General features: G+C 35.8%; 1 protein-coding gene across 2 annotated transcripts in view; it reads right to left on the reverse strand.

Moving 5' to 3' along the window:
* B3GLCT (beta 3-glucosyltransferase) overlaps positions 1 to 20145 on the reverse strand; it is a 66788-nt gene that overhangs the window by 24836 nt on the left and 21807 nt on the right. For both annotated transcript variants that reach the window (XM_026108921.2, XM_026108922.2), the window contains exons 5-6: positions 4663 to 4739; positions 2437 to 2548 (exon numbers count right to left, since the gene is read on the reverse strand). In XM_026108921.2, the coding sequence (XP_025964706.1) occupies positions 2437 to 2548; positions 4663 to 4739 (189 nt within the window). The remainder of the gene's footprint in view (positions 1 to 2436; positions 2549 to 4662; positions 4740 to 20145) is intronic.

The following is a 20145-nucleotide window of genomic DNA, read 5'->3' on the forward strand; positions in this document are numbered from 1 at the left end:
GAAAATTAAACTCATACATATACTCTCCTCAGGCTTTCACAGAATATCATGTCTGGAAATATTAAGTCACAAATCAACACTGTGAAGGCATTTTAGATTACAGCTGATACTCTCCAGGCTTATCTGTTCAGATCAAAACAGCAAATAAACAGTGTTATACAGAACAAACTGATCTGTGCAAGATGGCTTTACAAGCAAAGATGAAATCAGTTATAGACTAAGACACTTATAAAGCAGCTTACAAGAGGTGTAATGGTAATCACGTTCTGTGTATGAAAAAAACGTGGGTGAAAAAAGAAAAGAATTCACTGTACATTGTACATCATTCATTCCACAGGATCAGTTAAAATACTATGCTTCAAAAACACCACAAATCACCTCCCTTTAGTAAGGACACTCCAAATCTTTGAAGCACTTTAACTAATATTGAGAAATCTGACACAATGAAATCAATACCCCACTTCAGGGCAGGGGGAAATGATTTTACACAGTTGGCTAAGCAAGTTGATTCTACCCACTCACTTTTGTACCCACTTACTCACAAAGGCCACAGCAAACGAGCCAATTCATCCTGCCAGGCCTTGTGTCCAACACAGAGAACAAGACCAGCTGCTGCATCCTCCCTATTGAGGTCTTACGATCCTCAAAGACAAACCTGTTCTTTAGACAGATCCCTTTACCCTGTAAGTGTCAACAGCTATTACGGCACTGCTGCCCCTCATCTTGGTTTACTTTTGGGTATCTTCAGGGCTATAATCTGTCTTCCTGTTAGGAGGCACATTCCTCTCATATTTCCACATACAATTTGGTTTAATCTTGCTGTTGTCCTCCTGCTATCAGTGCCCAGGTTTCTGCTGCTGAGTTATCTGAATGCTCACCTTCCGGTCTTGCCGTAAATCAGACATTCCTCACTGATTATTAGTTTCACAGCTATCAATAGTGTCCATCATTATTAATGTGGGCTTTTTTTAAAAAACAACACTCCTCTGTGATTTCTTATGGTGCTTTCACATTTCTGTTTCCATGCACATTACGTTCATACCAGTCTTAATAGTTCTGTTATTCATCTCTACATATCCAGACTGAAAAGCTGCAGATTCGCTAGCTATTTATATGTTCCTTGTACATATTTTATTGTGATTAATGTGTGTCAGCTTCTTATTAGGCAGACTGCTGACATGATAAAATTAATAATGAGTGAGCTCATTCTGGTCTAACTCATCATCTTAAATTATATAACTGATAGACTATTACATTATACAAGGAATCAGTTATGGACTGTTATACTAAGATGACCATTACTCTGTATAAAAGCGAAACATTTTATTTCCCTTTCAATGCAGGCTGGAACATAATTTGTTATTATAGTAAGATTTACATGTACTGCAAAGGAGAGATTAAAACTGGCATGTGGGCAGCATCCAAAACAAAACTGATGTCCTGAGAATTCATAGAAATTTTGAAGTAGCTGCTTCTGAAACAGAAATGGCTGTATGTTCCAAAGGCCTGAAAATATTTAGTAGTCCATTTTGAAGACAGAGTATTTTAAATACATAAGATCTCTAAATTATTATGATCATCATTTTAGAAAAGAATTGTGTGGAAACATGACAAGGCCACGTGCCTGCAACAGAAGTAAATACACTAAACTGAGACCTGAAGTAGAGTTCAATACTTGATCAAGGTAACAAAAAGAGGAGAAGCATATTTCTGACAGGAGATTTTGGCTTCTTTTAGTCCAGGCAATGAAAGACATCAGGCTGAATGTTTTCAGAACATTTAGAATTCTAAACATTAACAACTTATCATTTGCATTGCCAAGTTTACTTTATTTTTTGGTGACTGGCTTTTTCTTCTGTTGTGCAAGTCTTTTGGTGGTCTTTTTCTTCCAGCAGGTAAAGATTTTCTTTCTTACCACCAAGTCAGTTCAGAAACAGAATGCAATAAATGCCCTCCCATATTAGGTCAGAGCTAATGAATCATCCTGCCTGATGGTAATCAGAACTGATGATGGACAGGAGAAAGAAACACAGCAGATTGTATCCACCTTTTTACTGCTGCTACAGCATTTTCAGGAGATCCACAGAAAGAATCTTCTTTTTATTCAGTTTTAATAGCTCTTCAACAGCTATACGTGCCCTCTTACTGCTCCATGTTCAATATCTTGCTCACTCCCAGCTTCTAAATCAGGACTCTATACCCCTATTTTACACTGTTTGAATATCTCTTTCCAAAAGCTGGGGGCTGAACCATACAGGCAACATTGTAACATGAAATTCTGGACAACAGAAATTGTTCCGTAACTAAGAATTCCAAAATTATACATACAGAATTTTGTACTTAAAGACTTTAAATGATTCCTATGTTTCATCAAAAAAAAAAAAAAAAAATCAAGCTCATTCTAAAGCAAATTAAACATCTGATTTTTTATTTCACCTTAGACTGATCAAATCTTCCAAGTGTTTCCAGAAGCTTTACAACTTGTATTCTTGTATCTTCTTCACAGAAGAAAATCCATGAGGAGTTCCTACCATAGGTAACAGAGAAGCTAAAAAAAGAAATTAATGTTTTATTACAAAACTGGCTTTTGAACAGAATCATAGATTCAACCTCCACTCCCCCAGATATAAGCACTTGGAAATTTACACACAAACAGAAACCTTTACTACTTAGAATCGCATATCAGAGCACTAGAGTAAACAGATGAAGATACTGCCTCCATTCCTATCTGTTTACATAGCATTAGTTATCCCAGAGAGAAAGGAATATAGATAGATAAAGAATGTCAACTCAGAAATACGTAAGTACCATAGGAATAGGCACCTAAAAAGGCATAAGTTTATAGGCAGCAGTTTAAGTTACCATCCCCTCTGTACCTTAACTTCCTTCCATTGAGCCCCACTGTTGGACATTAACACCAATTGCAATAATCCTGAAACTGCCTAATGACAGGATTTACAACAGCCGTTTGACCACATCCTTGAACCAAACCTAAAAACTTCATGAAAACTTTCATTCACTGTAATCCTTAATACAGTGACAGAGATCTTAAAATCACACTTGATAGAAGTCTTCAGAAAACAAATATTCTGTCCAAGTTAATCTGTGTCTAAGAAATAAAAATCAAGAATTGTCGTGTGTACAGACCTCCTTAAAAATGGTGATACCTAAAGAACCGAGGAAAGCTATTCTACTGAAAGCAGTTTTCATAAGAGTGCAACTTGCGTCACAATTCCTAGCATCACCAACCGCTGCAGAACTGGCTAACCACTTAATCTCCCTCTCTTCCTCCTCTTCTGTCTACTGAAAAAAACCTAAATAGTACAAGCCTCACAACACGTACATATTTCTAAACTGCTCTCTGTCTTCATTCTGCTCTTTTGCCAAAAGTGGTGAACAAAACAGGAGACACAAGGAACTGGTTACTCCAGAATTCTCTTCAAGCTGGAAAACTGTTGAGATTCCATTTCTGACTACTGAAGAAATTTCTTTTGCTTTGTCACATGAACTAGCATCTGTATTTTTGCTTCTGAGTTTTGCTATCTTGCGAGAGCTCTTTCCGTTAAACTTTGTCATTGAGACGTAAGTAATTCAGAAGAGTAGCCATTCAGTCACTGAAAAAGGGGCTAAGAAAGGAAAACAAAGATGATTCTGATTTTCCAGTTTTTCAATTTACTTTTATTCTCCTTTTGCTTATTTTTGCAGCATACATATATATTATGGATAGGTATTATACAAGCACCATTTTCATGTTTCTACTAACATAGAAGGCAATAAAAAGCAGAACAGAAAAGAGTATGAAAATCCTGTCCTGTGACCAGTCTGGTGCAAAAAACCCAAACCAAAACAAAAGAATCCTTTTGAGTAACTCTGTTTGCATCAGAGGAAAAATAATATTGACTAAACTAAGCCTCAAGAAGCTGCAGAGCCTCTGGCATCAATTTTAAATGCAAGTTTTAGGATAGCCTTCAGTACCAAGGAGCTTTAGAACTTCCTGAAATGGGAATCTTTGTTTCCTAATAGTTTGCAACACAGTACTGTGTAAATGCAGCAAGTCTCCCCTGGAACCGTCTACATAAGCTAAGACAAGATATCTGAAATTTCCTGTATTATCAGAGCACAATGAGATAAGAACTGGCTTACCAAAAGTTCTTGAAACCTACACCTCTTCACTATAGAGGAGGACTAGCTCTTAGGAACGCTCTAAGCAATATATGATAGAAACCCCAAACAGGTATTATTCATTATCTATTAAAAAAAAATTATCAACTTTATTTAACCAACCAACCTAAAAAATCAAAAATTCAGCAATTTTTCAGAAGTCACTCCTTAAGCAACTGGGAAAAAAAAGTAAATGCTATTTCTTTTCACTAGTTTACTTTTCTAATAATTTTAAAACACACAACTATTTAAGGAAGCTAGTTGTTCAGTTACGTTATACTATTTCTTCTTTAGTTCCTCTTATATTTAAAATAGCTTTCTCTGATTTAATGAAATTTAACAGAAAATTGCTTTGGAAAGCTAAAAAGAGTAGAAAGTGAAAAGATAAAGTTGCAACTCCTATCCAAAAATGGTTGCTTTTGAAAAAAAGTTTGAGTAATATATTTTTTATCTGCTGGGTTACACAAAATACTGAAAACAACTGGTATTCAGTACACTTACTCTCTCATTAATGGCAATATGGTCCATGCACCTTCATGTCTGTCCATCTGATGAATAAGCAGAACCATAGGTAATTCCTTTAAGAAAATAAAATTATTCCTGTTAAACATGACTAATATACACTTTTTTTCCTCAAGCACCAACTAGTTTAAAGACAAAATTACTCTGGAATGATTTAGCTCTTCAGTGTTTTCACTGGCAAATAGCCCTGCAAAATAGAAGATTTAGGACAGTATGAATCAAGGCAACCTACAATTTACAAAAAGTGATTCTTCCAACTCATGGTTTCTAAGTTATAGGTCAGATATAAAGCTAATACACTTTCAGTGAAGTCTTTTGTATAGGTCCCATGCACTCATTTAAGCTATATTCTTGTTTATCAAATCATAAAACTTTATATTGCAAGGAAAGCCTTCTAAATAATGTAGAATATTCTACAAAGCAGCAGTTGACAATCACATTACACAGAGTTTATGTAAGAGTTCTAAAACCCATTACTTTGCTGAGTTTGCCTGACCTGTCACACTAACATCATGGCAGAAAATCACAGGTTTAAACAAAAATCAAGAGAAGTTTTTCAAATTTTTTCTCCTTACCAAGCAACTTTTTTTCCTATAAACTTCTTTGCACTTTTTTCTCTTGAAATCTCTTTGATGTGACAGACCAAGATGTCTAGCAGGCAATGATCATCATGAAGTACCCAAGAAATCATCTTTAAACAAAGCTCTCTGAAAACCCAAATCATGTAATTTTTTCTTTAGCTTATAAATATATGCATACACACACACATATATAAACTTTATATAAATTCTATATATACTGTGTGTATATATATATAAAGCTATAACACAATTTATAATTCATATTTATAATTATCTATCTATAAAACTATAGTTTCTATATTTACTTCAGTTACATTTAGCAAAGACTTTTGCTTTGGTAGTAGGGTAATGACCTAAACCTATGGATTTGGACATCTGTGAAGCTGCTGTGATCCTAATGATGCTACAATAGAGAACTGATATACTTGTAAATAAATAGATGATAAACCAACAGAGTAAAATGTTGCCTGTATATTGTGGGATATATCTCTATACAGTTTCTACATATCTGTATCATTTTTTTATATATAGCTTATATATGAATACTTTATATAGAAACTACATATATAGCTTTACAATTTATATATCTGTATCTATAAATAGATAGACACATTACAGTTTAAACTCTATGGCAGCATCTTTAGGGCCATAACTAGTTCACAAATGTCTAAATCTTTTGGGTTAGGTAACTAGACTACTACTGAAAAAAAAATCTTTGTGCTAGCAAAGCCTCACCTCCCAACTAGTTTATCTAACTTCCTCATGCTCTAAATACATTCCATTACAACAAATTAACTTAATAAAGCACTGGTGTTGTTAACATACTTTAACACAAACGATTTATGAAGAAAATTATTTATTAACATACAATATATTACAGATAGAAAATTATATATATTTACACTGTATTATATTATATATATGAAACCTGTAATTTTTTATATATATTATATACATATTTATTTGTAGGCAAATCACCCCACCTCTCCATTATGCAAACTGTTAGGTTATATGATTAAAAGCTCATCTCTATAAGCACAAAGCAGCACAGAGAAACAGTGATGGGGAGAAACCCCAGGCGGAGCAAGCGGAGCCCCTGACCCCGCTCCTGCCAGAGCAGAGCCATCTGCCCCATTGCCAGTGACACCCACCAGCTGAGTGAACAGGAGAGCCTCCCCTGTCACCTTACAGACTGCGGAGGGTTGCTGTCTACCAGGGTATGGAACTCACTACGGGATGCAGGAGAAGAGCATGTGGGGATTGTGCAAGACTTACTATCGGACCTTTAGGGGAAGAACCAAAAGCCAGGGAGAGAGGCATCAAGGTGGTTTGGGGAGGAACCAGCACAGTAAGCATAGAGCAGAGGGGATAAAAGGGGCTGGCTGCTTGTAAAGAGGCTGCTGGTCAGTATGCCTGTCTGGCCACACCCTGTGCCCCGTCACCGCAGTCTGTCCTCTCTTCTCATTAAACTTCATTTCTAGCTATTTCCCGGGTGAGGGGACTCTGCACATGTATGTGTATGGATGTCTATGTGCCAGCAACTGGAGGGGGACCACAAGTCATGGGGGATCCACAGGCAGCTACTGCATAGACCGAGCATCTGAAGTCAGCTACTGGGGGCTTCCAGATTGTATATATGTATATAATATGTCCACTTCCTCCACTAACAGGCTTTCATCCTGATCAGCCAGAGGGGGGAAACAGGATGAGGCCATTGGTGCTGCCTGTGTTTGTGCGAGTGCTGTAGTTTGTGTTGATCTGTGTGCCCAGCCATGTACATATGTACATGCACTGTGCATATGTGTGCACGTGTGCCCGCTGGCAAGGTAATACCTGCTCAGCCTCACTTCGGGCTGGGTGGAGGGGGATGCGGAGCTGCAGCCGCCGCCCTCTGTAATGGCTACTGCATTACACATCTCCCAAGAAAAACAATGTTCCCAATGCTCATGATCTTTCAAAGGTGTAATTCTTTTCCACTTTTAGCATGCATATGCCAAACATTTTTGCTTAACCAATGCTTCTCATGAATATAAGCAAATTACATTAATAAAAAAAAGCATTTAAGCACACAATTTCTTCTCTAGAGTCCACACTTCCTTCTGACTCCACCAAGGTTAAATTAACTTCTTTTTAAGGACAGTTAAGCATAGCAACTAGAAATACACACAACTTCCAAACTTCATATACTAAAGAAAACATCTACGTCACTCTAGAGAATAACCATGTCTCTCAGGAGCACATTAACTGTATCCAAAGATAATGATTAACTTGTTTTTTAAAATTTTATGTTACTGACATGTTACTGACACAAATTGAAAAGAAACTATAACAAAACTTTAATTTGGAACAGGATATTCGGATGCCTCTACAGTATCAGTTGCTCTGATTTATGGTTCTAGTTCAAGTCAATTTATGAAATTGGTTTCTGGCTACAGTTACAATTTATTGCAATTAGATATAAACCAGTCCAGAGCTTTTTAGTGGAAGTGGCAAATCTTAGTAAAAGCATGATCAAAGTATGGTATTTCACTATAATATAACTACACTTTATGGAAAAAAAAACATAAAAATGTGTTCTCTAACAGTGTTGCAGACAGGAAGGTAAAAAGATGAACATCTGTCTTTACAAGCATACAACAGCTAAGCTGATATTTGTATGTGGCCACATATTTCACGTACAGCAGGAACAGAAAGACAGAGATCTGTAATTGTGTATTTAGTGTCTCTCCAAATCCCTCTAAAACAAGAATACATCTTACATATACCTCTCCTTCAAACCATCTCTAAAAATGTATCAATTCTGATTAATAAATGATTTTTTTTAAAAAAAGACCGTACAGGTAAAATGACCTCTTCCCAAAAGTTAGAGAAGGCTCTCTGTTGCTTCTCCTTCCTAAATTTATCTATTTGCTGTGAAAATGGGCATGTCACTAGCACCCCTATACCTCAACTTGCATAAATAATACTAACTGATTTTAAAGGTGTATATGAAGTAGGTTCACTTTGAACCTGATGGAATTAAACTGGCCAATTACTATTTCTACCTTCAGTACAAAGACATAAAAAGGCAAAAGGCACTTGATATCAGCTTTAGAGTGTGTGTGTGGCCAGGGGGGAAATGTGCAGGCTGGCACAGCAGAGGATGGCTAGATAGTCAAGGTGCTGGTAAGTCTCTACAGGATCTTACACAGAGGTTCTGCATATCCCAATAAACTCATCTCCAGATGCTCAAGTTCCTACAACAACTATACCAACTATATGTTTTTCATTGGTTATTTTATCTTTAAACCAATATTCTTCCACAGTTACAGTGCCCACATGACTTCATGCAGATTGACACTTTAAATCTGACTTATGCCATGGGCGATCTAAATAGCTTTCAGCATTATCATACTGAATAAAATCATCTAATCATTTTAAAAGCTAAGAAACAACCCACTCCACTTTCAGAACAGAGCTGACTTTAGAAAGGCAAAAACAAAAAAAATGGAATCACCTGTGGCCTGAAATATTGTATAACATATTTTTGCTCCAAATGCTAGCTGCTATTCCAGCACACAGAGCACTACTACCTGCCAGATTATAACAGCAAACTGCAGACAAAGAAACAAACAAAATCTAAGAAATGTGTGACTAAAGAGCTTGGAGCCACACCTTCAACACATTTTAAAATTTAAAACCCATTGACCCTACCTCATATATATCTTTAAAATCAGTTATTATTATTTATGCAAGTCGAGGTACAGGGATACTAGTGACATGCCCAATTTCACAGCAAATCAGAAACAGAACTGGAATCAGAAATTCTGGTTCTTGAATATAAACATTAAAAAGTCCTCTTCATCAATATGTGAAAACCCTGGAGGAATAGCATATCCAATTTTATCACAAAAAAGATCATTCAGAAGAAAAACAAATTTTAAGAAATAATTAAGAGATGTGCTAACCTGAAAATAAATATCTGAGATCATTTGGTACTAAACACAATTTCATATTAATCCACCAAAGTCTATTTGAGAAAGGCACAATTAATAGAGAACAAAACAGCATGGTGTAAGAATAAAGAAAAGGGCTGAGATTTCATAGACTACAAGACTAAAACAGACCCCTGCAAGCACCCAGCATGGCAAAGATCAGCCCCAGCTACACTGGGATTTCCAGAGCCACAGCTAGGTCACATCATCTGAGACTCCCCAGTAGATCTGTGCTTGCTTTGCCTTCTTGTAGAAGGCAGTCCACTGAATTTCATCTAAATATAAATAAATCTTCCCAAAATGTATGGCTTAGTTAGAACATATTTTTTAGAAAGTAATCCAAACTGGATGTTGCTCACCAGTATTTATTATGTGCTTTATGTGACTATTACAAGCTACTATATTTAAACACATCTGACACTGATGAAATATAATACATGAACAATAAGCAAATACATAGCACATTATAGAAAAATAGAGATGTATATAGGAATCTTCTCTTAATGAGGACAGTATACTGGTATGCGCAGGTATCTTGCGTATATCCCTCTGCTCTGTAGGTTTATTAAGCTGCCTCACGAAACTCAGAAGTGTGTGTGTGTGGGGAGGACTGGTTAATTGTTTTTTGTTTGTTGTTACCTCCAGACATTGCTGTTGAATCCCAGAGCTCCAAAGTTAGAAATGTTTTCCTAGTTTTTGCTCTACAGGCTCTGAAAGCAGTTAACACCACTTTCCCTTCTCTTTCAGCTTAAATGCTGCTTTTGCTTTTCACAAATTCATCTCCAGACACATTCGCAGCCCTCCTATAGGTGAGGTAAGCCCAGCTCTCCTCGTCACCCATTCTGACCAGATATTCATTCTCTGCTGCGACAAAGGAGAGTTGGAGAACACACCAAAGTCTCCCTAGAGCTTTCCTTCCAAAGACTTTTACAGACCTCTCAAGGATTTCCAAAAAAAAGAGAAAGTTAGAGCATATCTCCTACCTCTAAACCCAGAGGATCAATTTGCTAGGAACTGCCACTGTCAAGTACTACACCATACACTACATCATCTCTATTTTCTACCAATTAGCTAAAAGCATTGAAAACTACAACATACATCCCTAATTTTTTTTCATGTTTGAAAGACATAAACACCAATATTTATCAGAGCAGCAAGTACAAGAATTCAGGGCAAGACATTATTTCAATATACACCTTCAAACAAAACCCACAAATAATTTAAAATTCTATTTTATATATAGTGTTACAGATGTACTTTATCTCTGTTTAACTCAAAAGTTATGAGGCAGCTTGTCCAAGATGGTCATGACCTTTTTAAAATCTTTGCTCTATTTCTCCCCTTAAGCTGTTAAAAAAAAAAAAAAAGAAAAAAAAAACTTTGCAAGCAACATGCAACAGCCAATAAATACACAGTTTGTAGCCTTTTGCTGCTTTTTTTTTTATTATTATTACTTTACACTCCAAAGGAAAGAAAAATCTACTGTTCTCCATTAAGAGAGAATCTCTACTTCTACTCTACTCTCAGATGCTTGGTTATCATTTTAAAAAAGGCACCGGTTTTCTTAAAATGCTATGTGCAGTTTCACAGGGTTCAAAGAAAAGTCACAACAGTACACTGCCTTCATAAATCAAGGCAAAAATGTGGTGTATGAGTGTCTTCAGATGATCTTACATTAAAGAAACGATGGGAGCATTTACTCAGTCACATGGAGATATTAACTGAAACTACAGAAAGCGATTTGAAGTTGTCCTGACTGTAACTTGAGATAACAGGCAGAAAGAAGGAAGAAGTGAAGAAGTAAGAAATAGCAATTTTATTTATTTTCCTACTGTATACACCATATTGAAAACCTCAGAACACAACTTGGCTGCCAGCAAAATATATTTGAACGCATAACCAAAGCACTGACTCTTCACTTCTTGCACTCTAGATTCAGCCAACTCAATGCCTGGGAAAATAGCTATGCAAGTATTTGAATTTTTAAAGGACTGTTTAGGCAGTTAGTTCATTGCATGTAAGGGTTGATCTTCTAGCTACTTCCTCATCAAAAAAAGTTTTGTGTTACAGTATATTTCTGTCTCAAAAACCTGTAAGTTTCATTGCTGTAACTTTTTCATGAAGGAAAGATGCTTGCAGCTACTAATTTTGTGATTTTACTAAGGTGTTCTTCAATGATAGTCTGATCAGGTTTCAGCAATGCAGATTACAATGTTGGCAATTGCTAGCATGCTGCCTAGAATTCTCACAATTAGAAAATCAGTAAAAAGTCTAGTAAGGTTTTTGTGAGCCAGAAATAATTCACTTGTCAGCAGTCATCACTGTTCATTTATTTTGAATTATGTTGATAATGACACCACAAGATTTTCTTGAATTCTGATAGAAAGAGGATCCTAGAGCAAACTAAAAAACATTCATACAGCAAGGAAGTTATAAACATGCCTACGTTTTCTGTTATCAGGAGCAAAAAATATGACATCAATACACTTCGGTCCAATCTTGTAGATGAAAACCTGAACAGATCATTATTCAGATGAACAGAATGCCTGAAGACTCAAGAAACTATCAAACTTAAAAACAATTTCAGAATATATGTCCATCAACAAATTAAGTTATGTCTAAAATAAATTTTAAAAATAGTCAAAAAACATAAAATGCATATAATTTGTTTTAATCTAGATTGGATACATGTTTCAAACATCAAAATGAAGTCTGGAGTCTTTGATTTTCCTTGCTAACAGAGTGGTCTCCTCCTGACTTTTGAAATTGAACGATACACTCTTTAATTTCCCTTTTACAATTACTGGGATGTGAACAACATTCAGAGGTCTTAGTCCAGTTCAAAATGATTACCAAAAATGCTTAACCTTAATATCTAGAAAAAAGATATGTTTACTAAAGATCAAATCTAACTGCAAAATTGAGTCCTGAACCAAAAGTAATTCCTATTGCTTCCTAACATTTCCTAACATATTCAGTCTCTATTAGTCCATCTTTTTGTGCAGATATTCCCATGAAGAAAATGAATATAATGTAATTAAGAGATTAAATAACGGTGTGGAAATCTCATTCTGAGTCTGTAGTCTTTCGTTAGTGGATCCTTTTTACAGACATCCATATACTTCAGCTCTCTAAGAATTACCTGTACATTTCCAGATGTGTTTCACGCAAATTAAGATCCTTTCTATAGCTACTCACTATTAAGGTTGTTATAGTGAATGTTTGTCTACATTAGCATCTTAATTCAAATAAGGAGTGAGAATTTGAAGCGCACTTTGTGATTTTTTTTGTACTTACCCCTGTTTATCTTGGATCACAGAGTGCACAAGTTATATTCCTTCTCAATGAAACTAAATCAAGAGATGTGCTGCAACTGGTAATGGACCTTCAATTCACAGAACCAAATCAGAGTTAGTCCAAAATAAAACCCTTTGGAAGTTAACGTACTCTCTTTATTCCCTGTTCTGTTCTTTTGAGAGTTAATGATCACCAACATCCCCAAATAAGTCCTATTTTGGACTGGAGATGTGTATAATGAGACAGTAGCCTAGAATGAAAACAATATACTGCACTAAATCACCATATGTTTATCACTTACGTGGATACAAAGCAGTCACTAATACTGTCTTCACAGCTCACAGTTCACAGGAATTATAAATAAAAGTAATCATACAGAAAACAAACATGTGACAAAATACACAGCTATTACTCATGAAAGTATTAATGGTGAATCATAATGATTATATTACCAATTGATCTCAGATTTCCTTCATTTAGAAAAGCTGTTCAAAATGGATTTTGCTTTTAAACAAAGACCCATGTAACATACTAATATTGTAACCTACAGTACTAAAATCCTTTCTCACTCTAGTCTAAAACATAAAAACACTTTAAACAATGAAATTAGTATGTTTGGGCTTCTGTTGATTCTTTTATTATTACCAAACTGCCTTTTCAAAAATCTATAAAGTCTATTCTAACATCGGATGGTTGCAAATACCATGTATCATGCACATAAAAGGAAGACAGTTTACTTCTGTCCTCTGCTACTCTCTCCCTTTAATGAAGTCTGTGGAAATAATATATGCTCATTAACCTTTTTACTGTAATACGTGCTCATTAACCTTTTTACTGTAATACATGATGAAATTCTTAGCTTCACAGAATGTTTTAAGTATTTCCATTCCTTAGTATATGTATCTATTCACAAGCAAGCTAGTCTAGAGCATCTTTCAGTGACAGTAGCCTAGTGACTTGTTATATCTCAACTGCCAGCTCAAAAGGTTAAGACTAAGCTTGCCTAAAAAAAGGAAGCAAGACAACAGATGTATTGACAGACCCTCTCTTTAATGTATTTTCTTGTAGTCATCTCCGTATATAACTCAATGTGATATGTGGGACAGCAGCCTTTGCATGTCTCCCCCAAAAGTCTAGTCTTTGTACCAAGTAAACCCCCAAAAGCTTTATAAGTAAGGCAGAAGGAAGGAAGAAAGGAGGAAACAGAAACAGCACAACAGAAAAGAAAGAAAACACAAGGCAAGAAGTTTGGTAAATACATTTCAAATACTAATATAGAAGCCCTGGAGGATTTATGAGATGCAAATAAAAATGTTAGCTACTGATTTTAAGGTTAATTTCTGATGATTTAGCAATTCTGGTAGTTCATTACCTCATCTATACTTGAGAGCAGTGAATATGGCACTCTATTCATCAAGAGCTGAACAATTTTGACATAGGAACCCACACAGCAGCCAAAAGTGGGAGAAAAAACTTCAGATCAGTTTCTCTTATTTATTCTTTACTAATAAAGACATATCTTAGGAAGATCGCTTTGCTCAAATTCTCTGATGTATGCACTGACTGCTGTAGAAGAAGCTGAGGCACCTGCACTCAAATGCGAAACTTGCCGATTTCATTTATGTATTTTGCCTTGACATACGAAGTCACTTCTGCGAAGTCAGCTAGAGCACTTCTCAGGATCACAGTCCCTGATTAAACTGACATCATCTGCAGTTCAAGAGCATACTGCTTCATTTTAAGGAACAGAATATAGATGTACAAATACATATATCATCCCTATCTTCCAATGACACAAAGGACTCAAAATATACCTTCTATTAATAACACAAGTGTAAAAAATTGAGTGGATTTCAGATATATTGGTATAATTTTGAATAAACCAGACCCAGAAATATAAAAATTACTACAGCTTTTCTCATCTTCCACTGTTTATATAGGAGGCTTTCAAATCCTTAAATTTCCCATGCAACTTCACGATCAAGTTTTAGCAATTTAATTTTAGTAAATTATGAATCGCAATTTCACTTCAAAAGAAACAGTATTCATCTTATATGCATAAGGCAGCATATACAAGAAAATCCTATTTGAAACAAGATGTATATCCTTTAGTCAAAGATAAGGTTCTATCTTTTCATTAACCACTGCTGGTATAGGCCTATATTCACTCAGTGTTTTATTTTCAGTCTAAAAGCCTCTTGAAGCCTAGATAATCTACACAGTGTTTTCAGAATGAATATTATCCACTTAGTTAATTCGAAGTAATGTCTGTTATTAAAGTGCTAATTTTTACATTAAATTCAAGTTAGTTAAATTCAATAAATACATAACCAATAAGATACATTTTAATCTTCCAAGAGTGCTTAATTTAGAAAATAGAGGAACAACATTTTTAATAGAAAATTAACTCTTACCAAAAATTGCTAGATTTAAATGTGTAAGACTCATTTCCTCTATCTATCCACTTAATGCATCAGTGATATACTACCTAATCATACAAGCAAAATTAAAAACAGATACAGCCTTTGTCCAGACGCAGAAATCTTTCCTCTTGTACTCTCTTCATTAACATCCTTCGATGCTGTTTGTAGATGAGTGTCTTTCCATGAGTACCAACCCCTGCCTCTACCCCTAAAGGGACCAAGTACAATATTTTGTTGATACTGACAGTGCACACAACCTGCTAAGAACTAGATAATCAAAGGCATAGGAGGGCAACCTAACCCTCAGATTTAAGTTTTGCTATTACCAGACTTGGCCCATTCTCCAAAACAACACAGAAATGAGAGCTATCTATGAAGTCATCACGGATCATCTTAGCTCTGAAAGTTGTGACCATTCTGCAGAAGAAATAAGATTTCAGCAGACCAAGTTTTCCCAAGTCTAACCCACAGATCCACTTTTCTGCATACTAAAGCCAATACAGTTATCACATATTTGACTAGGGAAAGCAGGAATCTAGCTAGTCACAGTAAATCAGTATATAATGTGTAAGCCAGAGCTTAGAGGACTCCATTCATTGCTACTAAAACATTTAAAAGATTTCATTAGTTTAGAATTATCCAACTTCTACAATTTCTTCAAATCTACTGAAGGCCTATTACGGACAGAAGATGACTACATTCATCTTCTAGCATTACAGCATAGATAATGGTTAAAATTTCAAGCACAAAAGAGTTAAGGGGCAAGAGACTGATTTCACTGATAATAAAGTCTAGTTATTATTATTATTCTAGCCGTGAAGTCCTGCAAGATGATCTTTAAAACAGCAGATTCAAGGCAGCTCTGAAATATGTTTTCAAAAGCAAACAGCAATTTTGTATACCTTTCCCGAAACATTTCAAAAGGTTTGATTTTCAGAACTGAGCACCTTACTCTTCAGAAATCAGAGTTTAGAAATATTTTAGAAGTTGAGCACTCAAATACTCAATCCCCAAAATTACCAGTTGCTTTTTAAAATGCAACTCCTAAAAAGAAATTAAGCACTATGAAAACACACTATGGACTCAACAGGAAAGAAAATGACCAAGAATAGAAACAATTCTACCATGTGTCAGAATAGAAGGTATTCAATCCACCCAACTGCTGGAATTTAACTGCATGAATTAGTTTCCTCTACAGCCTTTGAAAAAAAGATGGTTCCTCCAGACAGCAATTCAGAGAAGCTCTGCTCTTTCCACTCACTGCAGACGTAACCTGGCTGACTACGTTCAGTGACTAAAGCTGGGTGGTTTAATATCTGATATAAATCTTGCATTAAAGATAAGAACAACTGCTCACCAGCAGAAGACAGCACAGCTTACTACTTGACAGAAGCAAATCCTTGACTGAAAGCTAATTTATATTGAAAAAAATGAAGTTATTTACCACCAATCATAAGTGAGGTGAAATATTATATAGTGGGTGTATTCCATAATTCAGAATCCTGAGACACAAGCCAGCAGCAGCAAAACCAACTGACAAATCCCCACTAAGAAAGCCTTCTTTGAAGAGACATGAATAAGCATTTCAAAGAATTCCCTGACTTAAAGGAAAAAGAGAGAGAAAGAGTGAGCAAGAAAGAGAGAGAAAAAGCGAGGAAGAGAGAAAAAGTGCACAAGTGAAAGGAGAGACACCCCCTACAAGAATATATGACTTTTCATTTGGCATCCTGCCATCCTCGAAAATAAATTATGAGGAGGAGGACAGGACTGTTTCCTCTTTCCCTTTGCCAGTTTTGAGAAAGTGCCAGGTTTCATCTAGAGGCTGGAGAGAGATTAAATACTAGTTACATTTGAACATCATGTTGTGCTCATGCTCCACATACCACGCTACCAGTACAGTGATGCTTACTCCAATCAGGATCCTGATCCTGGATGATATATGTGAGCAGACTAAATAATACATCAGAAATCAAAAAACTGCAGATGTTAATGTAGGAAAGGAAGAAGAAATGTGAACTGCATGCACTGTGCACTTAAAAGCACATATTTATTACAAATAACTTCTTATACAGCAAACTCTAGCTATATGAGAAGCAAAGGACAGATCTGGAAGGCAAGTGTAAATATAAGAAGTATGTCACAGATAGAAGCCAGGCAAAACAGAGAAACAAAGGGGGACAGAGGAAAAAAAAAGCTGTATAAAATGTAGGTGCAACTGAATTTTATATAAGAATCTGAAGATGTGGACAAGTCCAAAGTACTAAATTAATCCATTAATGTTTTCTGTATGCAAGGCGATTGCAATGACAAGGGAAACAGAACACAAAGAGTTTACATGCACATTTTAATTGGTAAGCAGAGAAAGTTCAGGAGTAAATTTAACCAGTATGGCAAGATTTAGGTGTTCATTCTCTAAATGCAAAATCAGTTCTAAAGCAGGATGTGGGGGAAGGAAAGGGCAAAGAAACCTTGTTTCCAGAATTTTCTACTCATAAACAAGACATGATTCAGGGCTTTTGGTAATCAGTGGCATTATCATCTGACTAGCTGTATTGACAGAGAAAAAGCATCACAAAAGCAACAAGTATTGGGTATTACGATACTTAAATCTGTTGGACATGTATTCATGTGGTTGTGGGGAAACACTGATATAGGCTAGAAATTCATTCTTCCTTCTTTCCTCAGCAGTATTATGCTCCCTAATCACTCTAATTTTGTTCAGTATATGAAGGCTGACACCTGAAGGGCTTCACTTCTGGAGAAAGTCAGATGCTTGAGCTATCCCTTCAGCTCCTCCTCCCTCGCCACAGAGGAGCACAGGACCTCTTCTTTCAGGAGGATACCTTCACACAGTCTATCTATCACCAGCCACGTGTCAGATGCGCCATTTTGCCAGGGAAAAAGAGGAGAACTGCCTATCTGCCAAAGATGTAAACGAGGCCTGGGCCAAGTACAGTAAAGTACAAAATCAGTACCACAGATGGCATGGCAGTTTCTCCACCAGTAACCCTGGTATCAGCTTCCATCTGGCCTTTGCTCTGCAAAGAGGGGGAAAACAATGGAAAGCTAATACCGAAGATGTGCTAAAGAGCCTTGTTTTTCATATAAAAACCAAATCAATGAAAATAAATTCTTACTTCTTAAGGAATAAGCATTTTAAGAACTGAGGTGACAGGCACATTTTTTGAGGCTACGGGGTTTATTATTTGACATGAATATATCCTTGCAGCAGAAAAGAAAACTGCTGCTAGGAAGTAAAACAAATCCTTTATACAGAGCTGTACACTAACATTTTACAAAAAAAGGATTCTAGATCTAGTAACATTGAGAAATAAAATAACTAGAAAATATGTATAAAACATCTATTGTAACATAAAAATTAAGAGTTTGATGCTGACATTGTGGAAAATCTAGCCATAAAGAGGAAATGGTCTAAATGAGAAGACAGAGGGCCAACATTTTACTTAAATATAATCAGTTAACATCAGAAAAGGAAGGGAATAGGGTTTTCAGACTAGAATCTAGAAGTTCAAGCACAGAATCTAGAAGTTGAAACTACAAGTACATTACAGATTGCATTGCATTTATGGTATTTGTTGTCAAAGCTCTCCAGCAAATTAAGTCCATGAACAGTCCATTTAAATATACAGTTCAGTTCAAACAACTCAGTCGCAACGAATGAGAAATCCTTCCACTAGATTTTATAACCACAGCATTTTTAACATGTATGTTAGCTTTATAGTAAGAGTAAGATGAAGAACTGTTCAGACCTACTTCAAGACTCGGAATCAGAGCTTGTTGCACATCTGGATGAGGAATGTATTCCACAAGTGAACAAGCATACTTCTAATAAGGAATGAAATAAAGAAGCTATTTTTACATCCCAGGAAAAGAGAGATATGGGTGTCAGAGTTCATAGTGGAAAAAGCATCAAAAAATAACAGATATCCTGTCAATCTGGAAACAGTCATGGAAGCAGAGTCAGGAACTCCAAAAAACATTCATTCACCCAGAACAGGAATGCATATCCCAACTGGCAAGTCCAGGAAAAAAAGATAGATGCACTCTAGAAACCTCCTTAAAGTAGTCTCTCCCAGCTGGCCATGAAGAAATTAACAGGAAAAATCTGGAGATAGAACATTTTAGATGGGAATATAGTGATGGCTCAACACATATACATTAATATTTAAGTAAGCTAATTATATTTATTTCTTCCTCCTCAATATTTTAACACATAAATCTTTCATGTTATTAAAATTTAAACACTAGAGGGCAATGCTGCAACCAGTACAGCCTAGGGAACCAAAAATAACAAAATTTTAAAACACGCCATGCTCAACAACAACTGGCATGTTTTAGATATTTTAGATATGGTGGCCATGGCTCTATAGCATAATAGATCAAAGCTGAGAGAGGCACCAAGCTGCTTTCCCAGGTTGCAGATGCAGGAACTAGGATAACGATTTATGGTCAATATGTGCTGGAAGCAGAAAAACAGAACTTTCTGTAAGCATGATCCTGTGAGGTAGCAATGAGACTGAACTTCTGAGGCACGGATCAGTGGCCCAGTCCAAAAGGATTTCTGATCACATTTGTTCCTGCCGCACTTCAGGAAACAGGATTTTGCAAAATTGTTGTAAATGAACAAGAACACAAGTAGGATGCTCCTAACATTTGTTACTTATTTTCACCTCAACCAAAACATTTCAAGATCCTGAGCTGCAAATGAAGATTGACAAAGAAACAATATTAGAAAGTGTGATGAACTATGCCCTCAGTGAAGATGTTAAGGAAGGCAAACATTTACTCAAGCAACATAAGATGGATGTCTTCTATGCACAGTTCCACACTTGTGCTTATACTTATTTCTTTTAAACTGATAATAATAATCACTACAGTAATGATCTTCAATGAACTCACAAATAGGGAGCGTTTCCTCCCTTTATATGCAGGACTAATTTAAACCTGTGAACTTCATTTCTATTATATGATACAAAACACACGATTTTGCTCAAAACAAAGCAAGCCTAATGGTACAAACACTGTAAACAATAGTTAAAACAATTCTATAAAACCGAGTTCATACATCACTACATCTATTGTTCACACATAAGCATGTGATACCCATTTTTGTTTGCCAGTATTATATGGAATGAGTCTTAAAATTATATTCTTGCATTCACGTTT

Source organism: Dromaius novaehollandiae, chromosome 1 (genome assembly GCF_036370855.1).
Source record: "Dromaius novaehollandiae isolate bDroNov1 chromosome 1, bDroNov1.hap1, whole genome shotgun sequence".
In the NCBI taxonomy this organism is placed as follows: Eukaryota; Metazoa; Chordata; class Aves; order Casuariiformes; family Dromaiidae; genus Dromaius; species Dromaius novaehollandiae.